General features: G+C 33.4%; 1 protein-coding gene, 1 non-coding gene and 1 pseudogene across 2 annotated transcripts; 2 read left to right on the forward strand and 1 right to left on the reverse strand.

Annotated features, from left to right (window-relative positions):
• The first annotated feature begins 1,119 nt into the window (after nt 1-1,119).
• On the forward strand, nt 1,120-5,247 carry LOC136233765 (protein BOBBER 1-like). Its single transcript, XM_066023457.1, has 3 exons — nt 1,120-1,179; nt 1,619-1,735; nt 4,418-5,247. The coding sequence occupies exons 1-3, from the start codon at nt 1,120-1,122 to the stop codon at nt 5,048-5,050; spliced, it is 810 nt and encodes a 269-aa protein (XP_065879529.1). The 3' UTR covers nt 5,051-5,247.
• Nucleotides 5,248-15,163: 9,916 nt separating this feature from the next.
• Nucleotides 15,164-15,988, forward strand: LOC136233500 (protein BOBBER 1-like; annotated as a pseudogene).
• Nucleotides 15,989-16,714: 726 nt separating this feature from the next.
• TRNAA-CGC (transfer RNA alanine (anticodon CGC)) lies at nt 16,715-16,787 on the reverse strand. Its single transcript has one exon. It is a non-coding gene; the product is annotated as a tRNA-Ala (tRNA).
• Between the last annotated feature and the right edge of the window lie 6,021 nt (nt 16,788-22,808).

Below are 22,808 nucleotides of genomic sequence, written 5' to 3' on the forward strand. Positions count from 1 at the left end.
ATTTTATGCAAGTTGAAGGAGCTATCGGGATACTTTGAAAGTTCATATGCCAATTAAGCCTTTTGGACAAGTTTATGAGGCAAATGATGTATTAAGCATTTTCAAATTGAACTAACCGGTCAATGTTAGAGATAAAATTGTTCTTTATTGTCAATATTAGAGGTACAATTGCGGTATTTAATTGCTAAGAGTAAAATCGTTTCTAACTAGTTTTGGAACTCCTGTTAAGAGTAAAATCGCTTCTAACTATCAATTTTGCACTTTATTCCTTTCGCATCAATAAAATTATATCTATCTTACATATAAGATTTAAACTAAAGCCTAAGATAAAAGAGTAATTTTCAAATAAAACTCATGTGGTTCATGTTTTTATAAATCGGTATTTATAGTTTTTTTTGTTACAAAAACAAACCATGTTGGAATCATTAGCTATTTTGAGCTAACTTTGCTAAATTTGGCCAATAAAAGCATCTCCAATACAAACACTTTTCAAAGTTATCAAATCTTAACACATCATCTCAAAATATATTATTTTATTTTCTTTTTCATCCACTTCATTTTTTATAACTTTTTAAAAAAAAAATCTCTAATGCTAAGCAACTCTAAAAATTCTTACCAAAAAAAAGCAACTCTAAAAATTATCATTATGATCCTGCAAATTATTATTTTAAATAATGTAATTTATTTTAATAATAAATATTGCCATAAAATTCTACCAATAGTAGGCAACTAAATCATTTGTTTATAATTTAAAAAAAGTAAGGGCACCAAAAAGATGCCAAAAATTATCAATATTATCATAATCATTTAAGTAACATTTGTTACTCCAATATAGGGCACTCTCTCAAGCACCCTCCATAGGGACAATTACAAAACTAGCACCTTTTAAGGGGTTAGTTTTCATTTCTAACACACTTTCAAAATCTCACCAAAACTAACACATTTCACTAACTAACTTCCAACCTTACCCTCATCTCTAACACTCCGCTCCCGCTCTTCAACATTCGAACTTCCATCACTCTAACCTAACACCCCTCTATTCCTCTCTCTAACTTTCCGACGATTCATCCGGCGATTCTGTACATTTCATCCGGTGAATCTCTGTTACTTGGAGTTGACATGGCGAGAATACAAAGCTCAGACAACGAATCGAACTCAGAAGGAAGAACGAAAAAGAGGGTAAATAACTTGACTTTACATTTGCGTTTCTCTCTTCTATTGCATGTACATTTGTTGTGTTTGAGAAGGAACATTTCGTTTCGTTTCGTTTCGTTTACTGCTTCTGGTGTTAGGGAACATGGGTTCGTCTGGTGTTAGGAAGTCATTCGTCGATGTGTATGTTCATCGGCAACCTAATTGTAGATAGTACATAGTCATAGACAGCCTAATGGCCGATAGAACATCCATATCGTCGATCATTTTGCCGATAGAACAGTCATGTCGACGTTATATTGCCGATAGAACATTCATATCGACGTTATATTGCCGATAGAACATTCATCTCGACGAACTATTACTGATAACTCTCTTATTCTAGCATACGCTAGCTCATTCTAGCTCAACGTTATAATTAGCTTGACTGTATGTTCCCTGATGATATGTCTACAACATTTTTCAGCATGATCGTGTAGACAAGAGGAAGAGAGATGAGCATGGCTCTCCTTCGAAGAAGAAAGCCAAGAAGAAATCTGCATATAAATACAAAAAAGCATTTGGAACGGAAAGCGTCATCACGGTTAGGTGTAACCTACAAGCAGCAGAACAGATAAAGGGGTTGTTAACATCAGACCAACTAAATCTATTTAGGAAGAGTTGCTTCGGCCAGTACTTGGAAATGACCAATACAGTATTTGCAGGAGTCCTCTGCCATACCGTTTTAACAAGGGAGATCATACGTGAAGACCTCAAACCCAGAGAGCTTTGCTTCAAAGTTAGAGGTGTTGAGTTAAGATTTGGGGATTGGGAGTTTGGACTCCTAAGTGGGTTACGGTTTGGAGACATGGAAGCATTTTTGGAAAGGTTCAGTGGGATAAATAAGCCATATAGATTTAGGAATAAGTTTTTTCCAGGCATCCCTACACCTTGCCTGTAAATTGATCCCGTTCTTTAGAGAGAGAGAGAGAGAGAGAGAGAGAGACAGAGAGAGAGAGAGAGAGAGAGAGAGCGGGACGAAAAGGGAAAAATGGGGGGAAGACAACGTTATAAAAAGGTTAGAGATGAGGGTAAGGTTGGAAGTTAGTTAGTGAAATGTGTTAGTTTTGGTGAGATTTTGAAAGTGTGTTAGAAATGAAAACTAACCCCTTAAAAGGTGATAGTTTTGTAATTGTCCCCCTCCATATCATCAACCATCATTCCAAGTACCTTGCATTGGAGATGCTCTAACGATCTCCAAAATGAACTTTTCAAGAATTAAATTATGTTTTAAACAACTTTAATTCTTTAAATTTTAAGGTTTGAGGTTATTTAAGTGTTATTTTTTAGAAAATAGAAAGTTAATGTTTAAAGAAAACTCCAAAAATAATGATTTTGAAAAATAAAAAAAATTAATTTTAAATAAATATCTCATGGTTTTACATTTTTTTTCTTCAGATAGATACCTATACTCCAAAATGAAATCTTCCCATTGCTAGTTTCATAAGAATTTTAAGTGATGAACGGTCAAATATCAGTCAATTTAATATATATATAATATTTTATTTTAAATTATTTTCAAAAAAATCTCTATATTGTAATAAGTATATACAAACATATAAAATAAAATTTCAAAAACATATAATGTATAATTAGTGTTCATGAATTAACAATATGTATTATTATGGGTAGATAATTTATTAGTCCACCTCTTTTAACGTAACACACTGTTTAATCTCTTATCACGAAAAACATATTATAAGGTCTCTATTTTTTTTTATCAATATTAACTTTTTGGTCCTTTAATATATATTTTTTAGATTTTTAACCGTTATATTTGGTATAATAGACAGACAGAAAATAACATAGTAACATAGTCATTTTGTATCGTACTATGGCTATCCTGAAACCTAAGATTTGTTAAACAAAATGGACAAAAAGATCAAATGGTTAAAATTCACAAAAGATAAAGACATTATAATGTGTTTTTCAAAATAGAGAGACTAAACGGTATATTATGTAAAAAGGTGAGGACTAATAAATTATTTACCCATTAATATTTATGACCTTATAATGTATTTTTCAAAATAGAGAGACTAAACAGTATATTACATAAAAAGGTGAGGACTAATAAATTATTTACCCATTAATATTTATGACAAATGATTCCTCCTAGGGCTTAGATTCTTTGAGGGACACATATATCCCAGACTCGTAAGGATTCGTAACCAGATGAAGTGCTTAATCTAAAAACCTATATATAAATAGGTATTGACACAATATACGATACATTAACTACTATCTCACAACTAGTCCATACTCTTTAATTCAGTTTAAATCATAAACCGACTTAGACAAGAGAGTGGGTTTACCGGCCTTCGGCCCACCTGACCTGTTTCTATTTTAGAGGTTAATACGACGACGAGTCGTTAAGACGATTTGGGCACATAGACGAAGATCAGATATCCAATTATCAGAGTCAATAAATTATTGTAAGTAAATTCAGGGGTAAGAAATCATTTTAAATAAACTCAGGCGGTAGCAATTACAATGAGCTAAATTAATATTTTATAATTTGAAAGTCAATTTTTTTTGGGTATTGCTATTTACCGCTTCCAAATTCCTTATCACCGTCTCCATTGACAATTTTGCCATTGGCATAAAAAAAATTTCGAAATTGGAAAAAAGAAATTTTGAGAGAAAATTCAAAATTTAGCCTAAACGGATGCGACATACTGTTCGATCCATCCGTTCCCACCATCCGTTTAGGCCAAACTTTGAAATATGCAAAATCGTAAAATTTTTAGTGACGATAAATACTAAATCATTTAATTTTTTGTGACGAAAAATGAAAAATTCTTCTATTTTTTATGACGAAAAATGTAAAATCGTCATAAAAAATATGCATTATTTTCATGAGTTCTTGATGTAAATCTTAATGTTCCCGACTCGTAATCATCCATTTTCGGGATTCGGATTGTCACACATCAATTAATTTCATAATTTCAATTATTGTTGTTCGGATTTATGATTTTGGAGAGAAAATTTTCAGTTTTTGATCAAAAATGGCAAAAAAGTCCAAAAGAGACGGTGATAAGGAATTTGAGTGCGATATTTAGCAGTTGACAATTTCTTTTAGGACGAAATTCATAAGCTGATGTATTTTAATGGAAAATCCGTTGTTCCAGATTTTGGGTCTCAATCAAGATTGGATTTTTATTTTGGGATTCTAAAAAAGCCTATAAATACTCAAACATCACAAAAACCTCTCTGCATAAAACCCTAGATCAGTTTCATCAATTTAATCCTCTCGATTTCAGCCGTGGCAATCCTTTCCGACTATGAAGAAGTAGGCCAAACCCAGAAGCTTCCGTCCCCAAAGTCGTCGCCGGAGAAACAAGACCCAAACGAAGGCAATGGTCTAGACATGGATAATCATTCCTGGACTCAAACTCTGCAAGACCTAACTGTTTCAATTCCAGTTCCTCCCGGCACGAAATCGAGGGAAATCGTGTGCGAGATAAAGAAGAAGTCATTAAAAGTTGGGCTCAAAGGTGAAGCACCTATAATTGAAGGAGAGCTGTTTGAGACGATCAAATTGGATGATTGCTTTTGGAATTTGGAAGATCAAAAGCTAATTTCTGTGTTAATGACGAAATTCGATCGGCAAAATTGGTGGAAGAGTTTGTTGAAAGGAGGGCCTGAAATTGATATAGAAAAAGCAGAACCAGAAGCAAGCCGACTATCGGAATTGGAAGGGGAAACAAGATCGGTTGTGGAGAAGATGATGTTTGATCAAAGACAGAAGGAGATGGGACTTCCTACTAGTCATGAGATTGAAAAACAGCACCTTCTCAACAAATTCATGGCTCAAAATCCTAACATGATGAATGATTTCCCCAGTATGAAGATGATGTAGATTTTTAGATTATTTAAGATTAAGATCATTTAATTCAATTTTTACCTTTTAATTGTTGATTAATTCTGAACTTAACAATGCTTGAGTTCATTATTGAATGTGTTTGGTTTTCGGTAGCACTTAGATTCAATTTGAAGATTTTGTTTATCCTTAATAGGTTGGTTTAATAGGTTGGTTTTCTAAACTTTTTAAAGATATCTCGCAATTATGCTTGCATATAATAATTGCGATTATACTTTTAAATCTGGTTATCGGGCATTAGCTTATCGGGCATTGGAAGCTAATCAACGTCTACTGTTACGGGTTTGAAGAAATTGTGGACTCTTAATCTGTCTCCAAAAATTAAAATATTATCATGGAAGCCGTGTTCAAATTATATCCCCACTTGTCATTGTTTGGCTATGTGACATATGTACATAACCATCATCTACCTTTTTTGCCCAAGTGAAGTTGAGTATGGTTATCATTTGTTTGTTTAGTATACTTATGTTTCAGCTTGCTGGGCTCAATGCGGGGTAAACATTGATGTTTTTCATTATGAATATCTTAGTAACATCATCGTTCCTTTGTGCTATTGTCTACCTAATGCTTTGGTTTGTAAGATTGCTATTGTGTTATGGTCAATCTGTAGAAGCACATGAATGAGCTGATATAGAGAAACAAATTGGTCCCGTTTGAGGTTGTTGTCCGGTCCTCATTTAGGTTCTAAAGTCGGCATGGGGGTTGTACTTCACAGCTCCAATGGAAGTTTCATGGCTTGCGGATTTTCCACCTATCAGGATTTTTTTTCATTTTTCATTTTTTGCATTTTTTATGAGAAGGATTTCTTGCATTTTTTATGAGAAGGATTTCTTGGATTCATGAGGGTGATCGGCTTGGAGTTATCAACTGGTTTAGAGCTTCTGTTTGAAAGGGTCTTAATTCCTTATGATCAATTCAGTTTTTTTTCTTTCAAAAAGAATAATAATTCATATATTTAAATTCATAGAGGTGCGGGGAACGAACCCAGTGCCTCTCGCATGTGAAGCGAGCGCTCTACCATATGAGCTACCGCCCCATATTATCATGTTATATTATTTAATTGAAAAACATGACCTTCTCAACAAATTCATGGCCCAGAATCCTAACATCATGGATGATTTCTCCAATATCAAGATCATGTAGATTTTCAGATTATTTAATTCAGTTTTTACCTTTTAATTTTTTTTATTAATTCTGAACCTTAGAGCATAAGATTCAATTTGAAGATTTTGTTTATGCTTAATGTTAGTTTTCTGAAATTTTTAAAGATGTCTGGCGGATTAAATTTTTATTTATTTGATTTTAGATAAAACCATCTCTCTAAATTAGGGAAAAAAATCTGCTGTCTCAGCATGTCCGTCTCCTTATCTGTCTCCCTTTTGTTTTTTGACATGTATAATTTTAATTCTAATTACCATTAACATCTTAAACACTGTTAACTTTAGTTAACCCTGTGAATTAAGACTATGGTTAACCAAAGTTCACGATGAGCGTGTTTTATTCAGGAATACTTATTCCTTTTTCTGATAATCTTCTTTCTCCTCCGATTCCGTTCTAGGTCAATTATCTACTACAATTTCAAACAGCATCAGATTTTTTCCCCTAACTTGGCTGAGAGTAAATTTCAATTATCTGTCCCTTTGAAGTTCTCCACTCTCAATCCTCTCTGCTTCTTCTTCCATGGATTTTGCTTCTTCTTGTAGCAGATATCTTTGTTTCATCTTTCAATTGGTACTTCGTAACATATTTGATTTTCAAAAACTAAGAGTTTATTACTCCCATAACATATTTGATTCCACACCAATTTAATTGTTAGTACGCTTTGAAACTTAAAACAGCAAATCAAAGTTTATAAAGTTATCTTGTGAGCATTTATTTGTTTGTTACTGTCATTGTTCAGTGCGGGGATATTTATTTATCAACATTGGTTGACAGAGTCTTAAAACCAAAGTATTTTTTAAACAAATACCTAAAGACTCATGTTTTGAAATATCTGTTTAACATAGTGTCTTAATCATTAGTTTTCTTCTTTAGATTCTGATGCAATGTGGGCAGATTCTGAAAAAATTGATGAAACAGAAGCATGGTTGTATCTTTAACGTGCCAATTGACAGATTTTACCTACATGATTATTATGATATAATTAAAAATTCGATGGTTTTGGGAAGCATGAAGCCGAAAATGAGAAATAATTTGTGTGAATTTCGGTTTGATTTTGCATATGTCCTGATTTGTGATGTACCATTTCAAATTTTAAGAATTTTGATCCTTTGGTTCGATTTGGAGATTAACATTGCAGTTTTTTTTTGTTACATTGAAGAGTTACTTTATGTGCGCGACAATCGCGGCTGGAGACTGGTTTGCCAAAGGTAGATCGGAGGATAGTTCAACAATGAGAGCAAGCATGACATGGCTCTAACGATCAGTGTTTTTCTTAAGGAATGAAATGATATCGGCCATGATTTATATTGTAGTATTCATCTTGCTGATTTATATAAGTTGCTGACAAAGACCTGAAGACATGAGCTATTCAAGGCCAGTTTCACCTGTGATGCAATAGCTTCTGATCTAGCAGCAGAAATCACAGTAGCTTCAATAGTATTCCACGAAGAGATTGATTACTCAACAAAACTAATAGAATCTGCAGAAATGTTGTTTCAAGTTGCAACTAAGAACCAAATAGTCAAACAAGGAACATATTTGTGGAGGACAAGCGACAAGGTTTTATAACTCATCTGGCGGTAAAGAGGAACTTGTATGGGAAAGAACTTGGCTTTACTTTGCTACTGGTAATCAGAATTATCTAAGATATGCTACTGATCATTTTAATGAAGCAGAAGAGAGAAGGAAATATCAGATAAAACACCTTTCTATTGAAACAAGCTTATTGCTAACGCTGTAATTTTTGGTCGAGAAGAAAGCATAATAGGCCAACAGTTATGAGTGATGATAGAAATATAACAACAACAATTGGTTTGGATATTAGTTTGGCATTGATCAACATATTCCTTGTTGCATACCCACTTGATATCACCAACGTCAAACTCAACACTATGCATACCATTTTTTCTTTTCTCTCTTGTGTTTGTGTGAGAGAATGGTACTTATAGTATAAAGAGGATAGTTTCTGCAATAATTATGTAATTACTATCAACATAAAATTGATTAGTCAATAGGATAGTTTCTGCAATAATGATGGTATTTGGGTCTAATTACATCCTTTTGTGTTACTTCTCCTATTTGTTCCTTGATTTTATTTTTTAATTACTAAATTAGGTTATGCATCTTTTACTTTCTCTAATTGCAAATTAAATTTTTGCTGTTCAATTCCAAAGTGATGACAATGTAATAATTTTGCAGATATCAAGTTCTATGTTAACATGAAAAGTAATAATACTTGTTTATGATGGCAATACTGTAGAATGTTATTTTTTTGAATTTACTCCATAGGGCAAACTTAAACAGGGACCCCTGAAACATTGAGCCAGATCACAAAATTCCATAACCAGTAAACTAAAACCACAGATTATGACTGCAAATATCAAAACTCACATTTCTTTTATCATTTTAAAGACATTAAACCATCATTCCAATATCAAATAAATTGCAAGAATATTTTCATCCTTCCATTCCTTTGCTACCACTGTGGCCACTCTGTTTGCTGTAACCTTTGCACGGGCCAACTCCCTGTCAAGAGTTTTTCTTTCCTCCTGCAAATTGTAGTAAAAATGCCTATGTTTAGGGCTTGGCTAGAGAGCATCGCAACTAAATGAATCGAGTAAGATATAGTGCTTAAATTCTTATTTGACTGAACTTTCCATTGATAATCTTCACAACATTTGCTGATGCACGGCCTGCAAAGAACAGAGAAACGACGATCCAATTTTATCCAACCCAATATGAAAAAAATCATGAAACTTAATATTTGAGATTGAAGAGAATTACGTGAATTCAGCGATAGAGAAACAAAGATCGAAAAGAGATACTGCGATTAGATTTAATCCAACATGAGATAATCGTATAACTTTCAAAAGAATACAGAAGTTAACTAGAGTTGTGCTTGATAGAGTCAGTTAAGGTTAGCAAACTTTAAGCTCGTTAAAACTGATTAGGAAATGGACACATGTCACAAAATAAATGGGGTATAGGGAAGGAGACAGGAAATAGGGGACATCTGATTTTTTTCCCATAGTCATCTCTTGAAGATAGACACTCAATCAGTGACGAATACATGATTACTCGGTTGGGGTCAATTTTAAACGTGCGTTCGAGAATTTTTTTTTTTTGCTAAATCGAACTTTTTTTTTTTTGTATATATGCGTGTTATAATTTGAATGTTCAAGGACCAATTTTAAGTATCAAAGTACAAATTTTCAAAATTAATCTAGATTTCGTTTAATAGTCCTAAAATGTAAATAAAAATTGGATTTAGGAAGGGTTGAACATGTAAAAAAAATTTAAAAATTGATTTCAGATGACCTACCAGACCAAAAAATTTAGAAATTTGGATTTAGAAAGGCTTAATAGGCCAAAATAAACAAGCCAAAAAAATTAGAAATTTGGATTTAGGGAATAACTAATAGATCCAAAATATTGAAATTTTGAATTTTAGATAAGCCTAATACGTAATGAGATATATTTAAATTTTTTTTATTAGTTCAATGCTATTTTTTTCATTTTTTTTATTTTAAGTTTTAAAATTTTAAAATTTAATTTAGAAATTAAGTTGTTTGAGTTTTAAAATTTAATTTAGAAATTTAATTTAAACGTTAATGTATTTTGCGGTTTGGAGTGAAACGCTAAACGTTCATCCGAAAAGCTAAAAACAAGTATCCCTAAAATTGATCTTGCTTGAAAATTTTAAAATTAAATTTACACTATAAAGGTTGGACCAAATCTACCTTTTATAAAAAATGTTAAGGTCAAATTTATCCCTTAATTTTTTCCTTTTTACTGTTATATATATTTATAAAGTCATTCCCAAAATTTAAAATAAAAATTCATTCTGAGTTTCTCGATTTTAACCTATGTATTTTTTTTTTATTCAGTTTTAGTTTTGAAAAGCAAATATTTAATTAGTTCCATGTAGTCCTACATATAATAATGAAAAGTTTAGAAAAGGTCTTTTAATAAGTCCTAATTTTTGCTTTTTTTTTTTAAGGATAAAATCAATAACCAATTATTAATCATTGATTCTGTTATGGATAAGACTCTTATTTAACTTTTCCGTCGAGTTTGGACTGTATATATCGTTAAGATAATTCGGCATGTTGACACGAACAAATAAACATAAGGATTTATTGACTAAGAGAGATAAAAAAAAATTAAAAGTAAAAAGAAATTATAGTAGGTTCTTTCGAACTCGATCATTTCGACTCCAATTTCGTGATTTCCAGCAACAGAATCACCAAATAGATATTCTCTCCTAACATCAAAATCTATTTCCAATAGATTATTCTAACCTCGATTGTCAGTGTAAAAAAACCTACTCGAAATCGCTTTCTGTAATTTCTTTTTACTTTTTACCCTTTCCCATAGTCAAGAAACTTATTTTTATATTTGCCCGTATGGAAGTAAAAATGTCCACACTATCAGGTTGAATCCCTTAACGATGCTTATCGTTTAAACTCGATGGAAAAATTAAATAAGCTTTGAATCCATAACAAAATCAATAATGAGTGGCTCGATGTGGAAAAATAATTGATTAGAGACATGATTCTTAAAGCCGACAAAATTGAGAGCTTAATTATACTTTTTGACTTGTTTATTTGAATATCTTTCTAAATAACCTTTTGAATATAACTTTTTAAATATTCAGTCTTCTTTCCTGTTCAAATGGATAGGAATACGGTTTGTTAAGTCTCAGCAAACTGATTTTATAAAATATCTCTACTTTGAATTAGTCTATTGCTCCTCTTTTATATTTCAAATTAAATCCTATATTTAAACATACTTTATCATTGATTCAGATTCAAGTCTTTCACAAATCACAGTAATGGCAAAAATCCCCCAAGAGTTAATTGTTGAAATGTTGCTACGGCTGCCTGTGAAATCTATTTTGCGTTTCAAATGTCTTTCTAAATCTTTAGGTGCAGTTGTCGATGCCCCTTATTTTATCAATTCACACCTCTCCAGGTCTTCTCAAAACTTCAATATGAGCAAACTTATATTCTCTGACATAGACAATTTTTATGTTTGTGATGTGAATGTAGATTTCCAAAAAGAGATTCTACTCCTCCAAAAAGGAGTATCATCCACGTGGGGGCGTGTATATGGTAACTGCAACGGTTTGTTGCTTCTCTTAATTCAAAGGTGTGAATTAGGATTTGCTTTGTGGAATCCATCCATCCGCCAATATAAGGTGATTCCTGATTGTCCTTTCAAAGTAATAGCTGATCTTAAATTTACAACAATACTTGGATTTGGTTTGGGTTATGATGACTCTATTGACGACTACAAGGCTTTTTTTATTATACATATTGAGCGAAAACTTCAACCTAAAAAAGAAGTTCAAGTTTGGAGTTACAGTTTGAAATCAAATATTTGAAAAAAAGGTCCGGATTTCCCTTACCTCAATTACAAAATGCATGTGGGTTGTTGTGGTGGTTGTCCCACTTATAGTACGGGTTACTTTGCAGATGGTAGTTTGCACTGGTTATCTTTTGAAGGATTGAATGAGATTGTGACATTTGATGTGAGAGAAGAGAGGTTCTACTTAGTGTCTGGACCTGTTTGCCCAATCAGCTCAACGAGAGGAGTTGTAACAGAATTGCATGTTTTAGAAGGCTCTCTTTGTATTAGCTTCTCCATCCAATATCAGCCGCTTAATGCTTATTTTTACATGAGGAAGAAGGATGAAGTTGGTGAATTTAATTGGACAGAGTTATTTTCTGTTACACGGTATTGGTTTGTAAATGCAAAGCTTCTAGGATATTCAAAGGAAGAAAATAAGATTTTGCTTCATCTTAGAGGATATGGACAGAAAAGACACGTGTTTTGGTATGATATTAAAAATAAAAAAATTGGAAAGGGTAAAATAGACACTGATCCTGATTGGCAAACTCCAATTCGTTGTCTTGAAAGTCTGGTGGCAGTGGATCAGATGATATGATTGAAATGGTTGCTATTTTGGGAAATTATAAGAATTATTTTTCAAATTTATATTTTAAGAATTAGTCTATGTTGCATGTTTCTTCATTAGCGTATTTACATTTCGTATCCATTTCCCATTAACGGATGAATATTAAATAAATAATGGAATTTATTAGAAAACAAATCTTGTTTATGGTGGATGATGTAAAAAAATTGTTGTAATTCGATTTTCAACTATAGAGCATCAACTGTTCCTTTTTACAGTTTTGAAAATACTAATAACTGATGTGCTGCAACCTATGTTAATTTATTGTTTTCTAGTGCTGTGGTAAGTATTGAATTTGAGCTTTAAAATTTAGCTTATTGTGACTATTATTTCTTAGAAACATAATTTATCAATTCATAGTAATTGACTCAGTTGCATATAGTGAACACCGTTATAAATTCTTGTTATATATAAACATGGTTATTTTTAGTATAAGAGCATGTCTAAAGGACCATTTTGCTTTTTTTTCCATTGAAAAAACATTATTTAACCATTAGAGAGGTTGATTTTGGTATCGTGTAAATTTGAAAACTCTCTATTTCTTCTATTTTGCACTAAAAAGTACCAATTAAATACCATAAGCATTGGAGCACTCTTATGAGTGAATCTTGGATCCGTTACTAGGCGGACTAGAAGTACCAATAAAATTAAGCTCGCGAGTCACGCTGTGTATTGTTGGTACGGTTTTGTGTTGTTGTTGAAATTTTATAGTTTCATGCTGTTAAATCTCGATGTCCAGAGTCATCCGTAACGGTAATATACTTTGACTAAACCTAGAAGATCTAGCTATCCATTGGGTGACAATTGCGTAGCGCATATCTCAAGTTCCTCTAGAACATTCAATATGCTATCAGGGAAGGGGAGATGAACCCCGTTTCAAAAAAAAAAATCTCATAAAAATTAAAGCATCCTTCAAGGACGTTTCTTATCACCTGATCAGGAGTTGGAACCCTAACCCCTAAGTGGGCAAATTCGGGATAACGAGTTACCAGTTTAGTCAGCGAAAGCTCGTCTAAGGTAGAAGGTTGCTCATGATTATGAAGATTGAGATTATGGGCTTCTTGGATTCCCCAGCAACATCACCCTTCTTCGCCCCGAAGGCTTTTTCCCTTACTAGTTTAGGATTCCTTACCCTTTCCAGCCGACGAACTCTTAAAACCCATTACGTAATAAATATGGATAAACAAGATGAAAATAACAAAGAGAAAGAAAAACTTACTTAAACAAGATATCAACCACTTCAGTGAAACAAAAACAAAGAAGAAGACGTTGTAACGAAAAGAAAGAAAGATTGAAACACCTTGGAATGAAAAAAAGCCTATAGATCATCAACAGTTGAAATATGGTAAAAAAGACACAGAGAAATTAGGTGAAGCTTATGTAAAGGAAATAAGTGTAGTGAGAAAATGAAGAGACGTTGAGAAAACGAAAAGACGGAGTAATTAAAGCTTCTCATATTAAGACGTCAAACACTTTCTATAAAGCGAGCCATCAGCGCAACATTTTAGATGAGGTGGCAGAAGGACACGCCAGCCACGCATGAAGCAAAATAACCACAATTGTCCAAGTACAGATTCAAGTACAATTAATTAAGGATAATTTATAAAAAGGTACTCTTTGATAGCATTTATAAACAGTGTGTTTTGTTAAAATACAGGGACTAATAGATTAATTACCCTAAATAAAAACTATTTTATAAATTGAAATAAATAAAAGGACCCTTAAAATAAGATTATTTTGAATGAATAAAATTAGAAATTTAATACACACTTCTAACTTATTATGTGGTTTAGCATAATTTTTTTTAAGGGAGGTTGATGTAAGTTTAATGTATATTTTCACAAATAGTAGATAATATTAATATTATCTATAATTATATCTAAATATAATATAAATAGCATTTATATTATTTATTTGTGATAGGATAATAATTAGGGATATAATTAAATTAAATCACCTAACTAATTTTATCCTATAATTAATTTAACCATAATTATAATCTAATTATAATTATCTAAATTAATTAATTAAACAAAATTAATATACATACTATATGATAGGATAATATTTTTCAGTTAGGGATGTAATCAAATTAAATCTCCTAACTTATTTATCCTACAATTAATTTAACCATAATTATAACCCAATTATAATTATCTAAATTAATTAATTAAATAAATTAATATACATATATATTTCGCCCCCCTATCCATTTCTGTCTCTCCATTCAATAATTATTATCTTGCCCTCTTTTGGTTCCAAGTCTCATGTGTGACCATTAGATTCTTATTGCTACTAGCCGTATACATTTATTGAATTAATTTCCAAAATTACATTCAACCTATTGTATATCGGAATGAGTGTGCGGACTGTGAATAGCAGAACCGTAAACATTCCCCTAGAGCCATAAGAAGATAGGTTGATTCCGTCGTTGACCTTTCCGCATTAGGTCCAGTATAATTTGATCCTTCATCAGCTATATCCTTGAACGAATCTTGTAACTATGGATAGTGCCAGGTCACATATAACGAGACGTTCATTTTTACTTGTTTAGTTAGAGTTGACTCCGAATAGATAGATTAAGTGAAATCTCCATTTCGACTTTTAATCTATCACATTGTAAGGATTTATAGTCAAGTCTCCACAAACGATCATAGATACATCTTCCATTGATCAGGGGTGATGAATGTTCAATCTAATATTAACTATTCTGCAATTACTTTGTGTGATACCCATCGCTTGCCCGCACACACCCTAGGATCCTTCTTGTTATGGATCGTGTTTGAACAGAGTCAAAGCATCACACTTCATAATCTAGAATCACTAATTAATATTTTTTTGAGTCTGAGGATTACTTATACCTACTAATACCGCTACTCCCAACACCTCCTCTACTGAGCAAATGATTGACTTAACTAATGCTCCCTCAACTTCCAATCTTGAGCACGCAATTCCTGAGTCCACTGCTGCTGCTCCTGATACTTCCAATACTGAGCAAGCCCGCACTGACTCTCAAACTCCTATCCAAAACCCTTCAACTCCAAATCAATCATTTGGGAAGGACAAGGATCAAGGTGCTGAGACAACTCCTGGCAATGATTCCCCATCAGTAATCAACGCTGCTGAGAGTAGGCATAAGCTTGTTCAAGCTCTCTACATAAAACCCTAGATCAGTTTCATCAATTTAATCCTCTCGTTTCAACCATGGCGATCCTATCCGACTATGAAGAAGTAGGCCAAACCCAGAAGCTTCCGTCCCCAAAGTCATCGCCGGAGAAACAAGACCCAAACGAAGGCAATGGTCTAGACATGGAGAATCATTCCTGGACTCAAACTCTGCAAGACCTAACCGTTTCAATTCCAGGGAAATCGTGTGCGAAATAAAGAAGAAGTCATTGAAAGTTGGGATCAAAGGTGAAGCACCTATAATTGAAGGAGAGCTGTTTGAGACGATCAAATTGGATGATTGCTTTTGGAATTTGGAAGATCAAAAGCTAATTTCTGTGTTAATGACGAAATTCGATCGGCAGAATTGGTGGAAGAGTTTATTGAAAGGCGGGCCTGAAATTGATACAGAAAAAGCAAAACCAGAAGCAAGCCGACTATCGGAATTGGAAGGGGAAACAAGATCGGTTGTGGAGAAGATGATGTTTGATCAAAGACAGAAGGAGATGGGACTTCCTACTAGTCATGAGATTGAAAAACAGGACCTTCTCAAGAAATTCATGGCTCAGAATCCTAAAATCATGGATGATTTCCCCAATATGAAGATGATGTAGATTTTTAGGTTATTTAATTCAGTTTTTACCTTTTAATTGTTGATTAATTCTGAACTTAACAATGCCTGAGTTCATCATTGAATGTGTTTGGTTTTCGGTAGCACTTAGATTCAATTTGAAGATTTTGTTTAGGGTAAAGTTCAAATAAAACCCATGTGGTTTCACTAATTTTCAGATAAAGGACTGTGGTTTACTTTTTATCAAAACAAGGATTGAGGTTTCAAACTTGGATTAATGCTATTAAAACCATCCTTAACGACCTTAAAATGAAAATTTTCAAGAATTAAAGTTGTTCAATGCCATATTTTCTATGGAAATACATTTTCGATTTTCGAAAATTATTTTTTTTGTAACTTTCTCTCTCTAAACACTAACTTTCTCTCTCTTTATCAAACATCATCTAAACAATCTCAAAATAAAAAAGTTGAAGAATTAAAGTTGCTTAGAATATTAGTAGTTCTTAAAATATGTCATTTTTGAAGTCGTCAAAGGTGATTTTAATAGTATCAATCGAAAAAGTCCTTATTTTGTTAAAGTTAAAAACCTCAATCCTCGTTTTGATAAAAAGTAAACCACAGGTTTTATTTGAACTTTACCCTTTTGTTTATGCTTAATAGGTTGGTTTTCTAAACTTTTTAAAAATGTCTGGCTTCTAATAATTGCATAAAGAAATCATTATTACCGTTTTGTAATTCACGTTATAATGTTTTTTTTGAGAAAAATAGTTGGAGGTGCGGAGAATCGAACCCCGTGCCTCTCGCATGCGAAGCGAGCGCTCTACCATATGAGCTACACCCCCATATTATCATATTATAATATTTAATTTAAAAAAATAATATAAACATTTAATTAAAAAAATAGTATAGATAGTTATAATTATAAATAGTTTTTCAATCCTTACCAAAAAAGAAAATAGTGCTTCAATTTTTATTGTTTTAGTTATTATCAATATTCATATATTATTTTGATTTATATAATTATTATATATTTGTACAGAATTTTCAAATGTTAACAATAAAATAAAAACTAGGGTAAAGTATGAAAAAAATGCTCGTGGTTTGCCTTATTTGTAAATAGAGGTCTGTGGTTTAAAAGTTTGTAAATAGAGGTATGTGGTATGCTTTTTTTTACAAAACAAAGTATTTAAAATTAAACTTTAAGTAATTGACGACAATAAAAGCATTTTTTTGATTTTTTTTTCAACTACATTTATATATTGACATAACACAGATCCCAAAATCAAATTGCAACTGTGTAAATGAACTTAAATATCAATTTAGTTCATAAACTGTCAGATTAGTAAAAAACGTAAAATTCCACCATATTATTTATCGTTTCGATTTAGGAAGTTGTTTTTTTTCAGAGGTTGTGTTTTGCTGATATGTAAGAATAATTTTTTTAAGATAAAAATGTTTTTAGTTGTAATTAGAACTTAACTGTGTAATTGTAATATTTTGTTTTGTAAATAAAACATACCACAGACCTTCATTTGTAAATTTTTAAACCACATGCCTCTGTTTGTAAATTGGACAAACCACGGGTATTTTTTTTCGTAAAAAGTAACAACAAAATCACCTAAATAATATATGAATATTAATACTTTAGAAGCAAATGATATCAAATAATATTACAAGAAGTAAATGACAAAAATATTTAATATGACTAAAAAAGCCCTTGTTCCTTAATTTAAATAAAAGGGTAATTAATTTATTAGTCCCTATATTTAGACAAAACACACTGTTTAGTCCATATATTTGTAAAAACACACGATAAAGTCCCTAACCTTTTTCTCGATGAAGTGTTTAGTCCCTAACGTTTTTCTCGGTGAACTGTTTAGTCTCTGCCGTTAAACTCACATGAAGATTTTGTCAGTCAATTTGGATTTGCGTTCTTCTTTTCCGTTATTTTCCCTTCCTTTAAACTGTACTGCATCTGAAATCAACTTTGAATGTTCTTTTTCTTAATTTTCTTCTTAATCGTTCAAATTCGTAAGCATTAGGTCTGTTCTTTTTCTTGTTCTCCATATAAAAAGCTTCTTCTTCTAAATTGGATTTCCTCTTCTGAAATTTGAAGGTAAATAGTAAAGGGTAATTTAGTTATTTCCGAATTTATAAACGATAAAAAATCTAACAAACAGACAGAATGACTAAACAGTTCACTGAGAAAAAGGTTAGGGACCTTACCATGTGTTTTTGAAAATACAGGGACTAAACTGTCACGTCCGGGTCTAAATTTTTAGAATTTATACCTTGATAGTACTATATATTATAATTATTAGGTGTATGATTTTTAATTTGATGCTATAGAAAAATTTGGAGTTAATTTGAAGGTTTTATGTGTAAATTAAAAGTTAGGATAACTTTTAAAAGATTACATAAAGATGGAGGATCAAACTGGATATTCACCAGCTTTGGATATGTATATACGGAAGAGGTGGGAGATTAGTTTCATATTTTCTTTTTATTTCTTTTTTCTTTTCTGCTTCTTTCATTTTTCGTTATTTTTATCGTTCTTCGGCCGTTTCTCCACTTTACGGAGATTCGACCGTCCGAATTACTCGAAATTAGAATCATAGCATCCTTATGCATAGATCTAAGTCCTAACCGAAGAGTTTTTGAGTTTCGGCAGTGTTTGGAGATAAATGTCTTAGACATAGTTTAGAGGCGAATTGAACGGGTTTGTGGTCTTTAATTAGTAGCCAATGTAAGTAACTATCAACCATATTTTGAGTTTTATGTATATTGATATATTTATATCAAAGAATTTTCAGAAATTGATATCTTAGGGTTTATACAAGTATTTTGTAGAATTGGGGTTTTTCACGATTTTGCTTTTTATTGTGAAATTACGGTTCAAATGAAGCTATTGATTATGCTTCTACGTGATTTTCAGCTTTTACTTGATTATGTTGATTTAAGGCTTAATTTGGTTGATATATATATATACATATATGTTTTTGGTTTCAATATATATCTATATTGAACAAAATGAATTTGATGATTTCTTACGAATTGTTTTTTGATTGAGAAATCTGTTGCGGTTATTGTTGTTATTATTTTGGATTGAAGTCCAAATATGATTTTTATGATACAAAAGGGCTAATTGAAGCCAAATGATTTATGGTTATGAAATAGTTTGGAATTTGATTGTGAAAGGAAATTTGAATACGTTATGATTTTATGATTTTATATCCATCGAGAGTTATCCGGATCGGTGGTTTTATATTTGAAGACCATGTTCAGTGAGGGACATGGCCTGTTGATGCGCCCTCACCTAAGTTAAAGATGAGAACTCACTAAGGGATAAGTGTACCCCGTCGTTATCAAGTAATAAATTTCTGGAAAGTCCAGGTTATCGTCCACAGGATTTATTTCTACAAGTATCGAGCTATCGGTTTCAGGTGTTATCTAGGCTTAGGGGGGTTTTGAGTTTGTTTTGCTTAAGTTAATCTACTCCTAGGTTGAATTATACTAATCCTAGCTAAATTATCTGATTCTAACTAAGTTATTCTATGCCTAATTAAGTTACTCTACCCCTAATTAAGTTAAACTACTCTGATTCTAACTAAGTTATCTTTCACTAATGCAATTATCCGAAGGAATATGGTATGAACGATAATAATGAAGATAGATTATTAGGTCTATTGAATAAAAACCTAATCTGAGTCACTTGTATTCAAGGTGATTAACCCTACTTACCCTCCTCAAGTTCCTAGCGCGTGATTCCCTAAGGCCGAAACTAGGTCTAAGGCTCAGTAAATTGGCGCTTAATCAACTAAGAGGTCGTCAATCTCCTAGGCTCTGACTAGGTCAGATTCAGCTCGCAATATGTGCCTACTAGATTTTGGGGCTTTTGAATAAGTTAAACCAATTGAATAAAGCGTAAGACAGAGATTAAACAAATAATCATAGAACAAAATAAGAGCTAAATTATTATTAAAGGCGAAGATAAATGTCACAAGATACAATAAGTCAAGTTCGGCAACTGTATCAAAGAGTACAATCAAGGAAAGATAAAAGGAGATACAAAAATCCCTTTCAGGGAACCTGTTTACTCTGCAGCCGGTGACTTAATCTTAAGGACGGACCTTGATAATTCCTCGAGAAAAAAAAGCTTTGAAGGAGCTTCAATGGAAGTCGAAGAAGATGGACGAGATGGAGAGGAATTACAAGGGGAAAGCTAAGATAATTTACAAAATTGAAAGATATCTAAATTACATTGGAAAAACTCTATTTATAGGCGTGGCTCGGCCCTCTTTTTGACCTATTTTCGTGTCCTTATTGGTGTAGGAAGACGTGGGGTCCATCGTGGCTTCGTGGGGGCGGAATTGGTCTTTTTGACCAATTCCCGCAGGCCTGCTCGCCGAGCAGGGCGACCTGCTCGGCGAGCAGGGCTACTCGCGGCGAGCATCCCCCCTGCTCGCCGAGCAGGCGCCTGGCGGCCTGCTCGACGAGCAGGCTCCTGCTCGCTCGAGCAGGCGCCTGGCGGCCTACTCGGCGAGCAGGCATGGCCTTCTCGGCGAGCAGGCCTCCAGGGGCCTGCTCGGTGAGCAGGCATGGCCTACTCAGCGAGCAGAAATGGCCCACGGATGCCCGCTCGTCGAGCGTTTTTGCCCGGCATGTTCTCGATGCTTGCCGAATGTCGTCGATGTCCTTTTTCGCCCGAACTTACACCTGCGCACGTACAGAAACTCCAGATAACATTAGTCCAAAAGCTAAATTGATCCGTCAATCGCTTATTTTGAGCAAATGCTTCGGATGGAGAAGTAGATGGAGATGTTGCTCATAGGATTAAAGCTGGTTGGTCGAAGTAGAAGAGTGCTACGGGTTTCCTTTGTGATCCCGGCATGCCTAATAGATTGAAGGGAAAATTCTACCGGACGACAATTAGACCAGCATTGTTATATGGTACGGAGTGTTGGGCAGTGAAACACTGCCACATCCATAAGATGTCGGTGGCGGAGATGCGTATGTTGAGATGGATGTGTGGTCACACGAGAAAGGACCGGGTGCGTAATGAAATAATTAGGACAAAAGTAGGGGTCACATCTATTGAGAATAAAATGAGAGAAAACCGACTAAGGTGGTTTGGCCATGTGAGACGTAGAGCGCTTGATGCGCCGGTTAGGAGAACCGAAGAGTGGCAAAGGGATGTAGTGGTGAGGGGTAGGGGAAGACCTAAGCAAACTTGGAGGAGGGTGATCGAGAGTGATATGAGTTTATTGGGAATTGAGGAAAATATGGTAGTGGATAGGACGGAGTGGAGGGAGCGAATCTGTGTCGCTGACACGACTTGATTTTCACGGTTTTATATGATGGTTCATGTTAGCCGACCCCGAATCATTTCGGGACTAAGGCTTTGTTGTTGTTGTTGTTGTTGCTTCGTTTGGTGCGACTATTGATGGACCAATTAGCTTCAAAAGATAATGGAATTATACTATGCATGCTATTTTGGCCATAATTGCCTAGATTGGTCATAAAACGAGCCTAAACAACGAAAAATAAATAAAACGTTTCCAATTCCTAATTAACTCACACAAAAGCATTTAAATGCGAGAAATGCTCGCTTATTAACTAAATAATGCTAAAACCCGTCCTAAAACCGTACCCAAAGATAGGGGTTTTTGACTCCTATCAAACCTCCTCGCACTTAAAACTTTACTTATCCCCAAGTAAACTAAAAAAAACTAAACCCGCCATCACAAGCAAGCTAGAAATCCTCCCGGTTTGACTAGGTGCTTGACACAATTTCGAGCATCTGTAATTACATGCATTCGAAAATACAAAGTAGAGACACGATATCCAAAAGCCGCATTTCGATTATCATAGGTCATAGTTTTAAGCAAAAGGACACATGTTCAATTAAACGAGCTTGAGGGAATCGCTAAGTAAAACACCTCACCATAGGTAGTTCACTCATTTCACACAATTTTGGTGGCTAAAGTGTTTACTCTCGGCTTATGTTCTTGCTTAGGATTACGTTGGTTTTGCACGTTCATCCGCGTTCCTCTACTATGCTATATGATTCCAATGATATCAAAAACAGCCTCTAATCGGGGTTGTAATGTGGTTAGAGGGTTAAAGGTACAACAATGGTTAATAGTTCTAGCGCTATAAAAACAAAGTTTAAATGGCTTTAGCAAATATGAAGTGACTGAGCTTTTTATCCATCCCTTATTATTTTCTTTTTGGGATGTTTTCTTGAGACGTTTTTGATTTTTAAGAACTGGGGAATGAAGTTCTTCCCTTTTGTTCGTCTCTTTTCTTTTCTTTTTCTTTTTCTGTTTTTCTCTTTTTCTTTTTGGGATAGTGATGCTCATTCACTTCTTAACTTTTTGGCTTGCTACTGTAATGCCATAAACAAAGATAAAGCGCTAGAAGAAAGCAAAGGCTCTATTTGAGCTTTGCAAAAGAATTTGGGTTAAGTAGCAAACCAAGTTGTGGTTTGCAAAAACAGGTTAGAACGAAAGAAAAATCTATAAACTACAAAAATATGGGCTCAAAGGGGCTTCCTAGAGTGGATGAAAAAGAAAAAATAAGGTAAAGAAAATGGTTAATTCTAATGAGGATGATTCATCGTTTATCATCTCAAACCATTGCATGTAGGTTCAACACAGTATTAGGTGCAAAATATGTAATCTTCCACAAGTCAAAGCATTCACACAAAAATGTCAAGAAAAAGAGCTTTTTGATGTTCGCTCTTAGACTCAAATTCAACTCACAATTCTTTGGGTTTCAATTTTGTGTTTACTAGTTTTCCCCAAACTCAAGTTTAATGTCACATGCCTTCAATTCTTAAGTTATCTACCTAAGTAATGATT

The sequence above is a fragment of the Euphorbia lathyris genome, chromosome 6 (genome assembly GCF_963576675.1).
Source record: "Euphorbia lathyris chromosome 6, ddEupLath1.1, whole genome shotgun sequence".
In the NCBI taxonomy this organism is placed as follows: Eukaryota; Viridiplantae; Streptophyta; class Magnoliopsida; order Malpighiales; family Euphorbiaceae; genus Euphorbia; species Euphorbia lathyris.

Bases quoted from the DNA above. Each gene is read 5' to 3' on its own strand.
- LOC136233765 (XM_066023457.1), top strand. From the start codon at position 1,120: ATGGCGAGAATACAAAGCTCAGACAACGAATCGAACTCAGAAGGAAGA. The intron at 1,180-1,618 runs GTAAATAACTTG...AACATTTTTCAG, and splicing joins AAGGAAGAACGAAAAAGAGG to CATGATCGTGTAGACAAGAG. The intron at 1,736-4,417 runs GTTAGGTGTAAC...ATAAAACCCTAG, and splicing joins GAACGGAAAGCGTCATCACG to ATCAGTTTCATCAATTTAAT.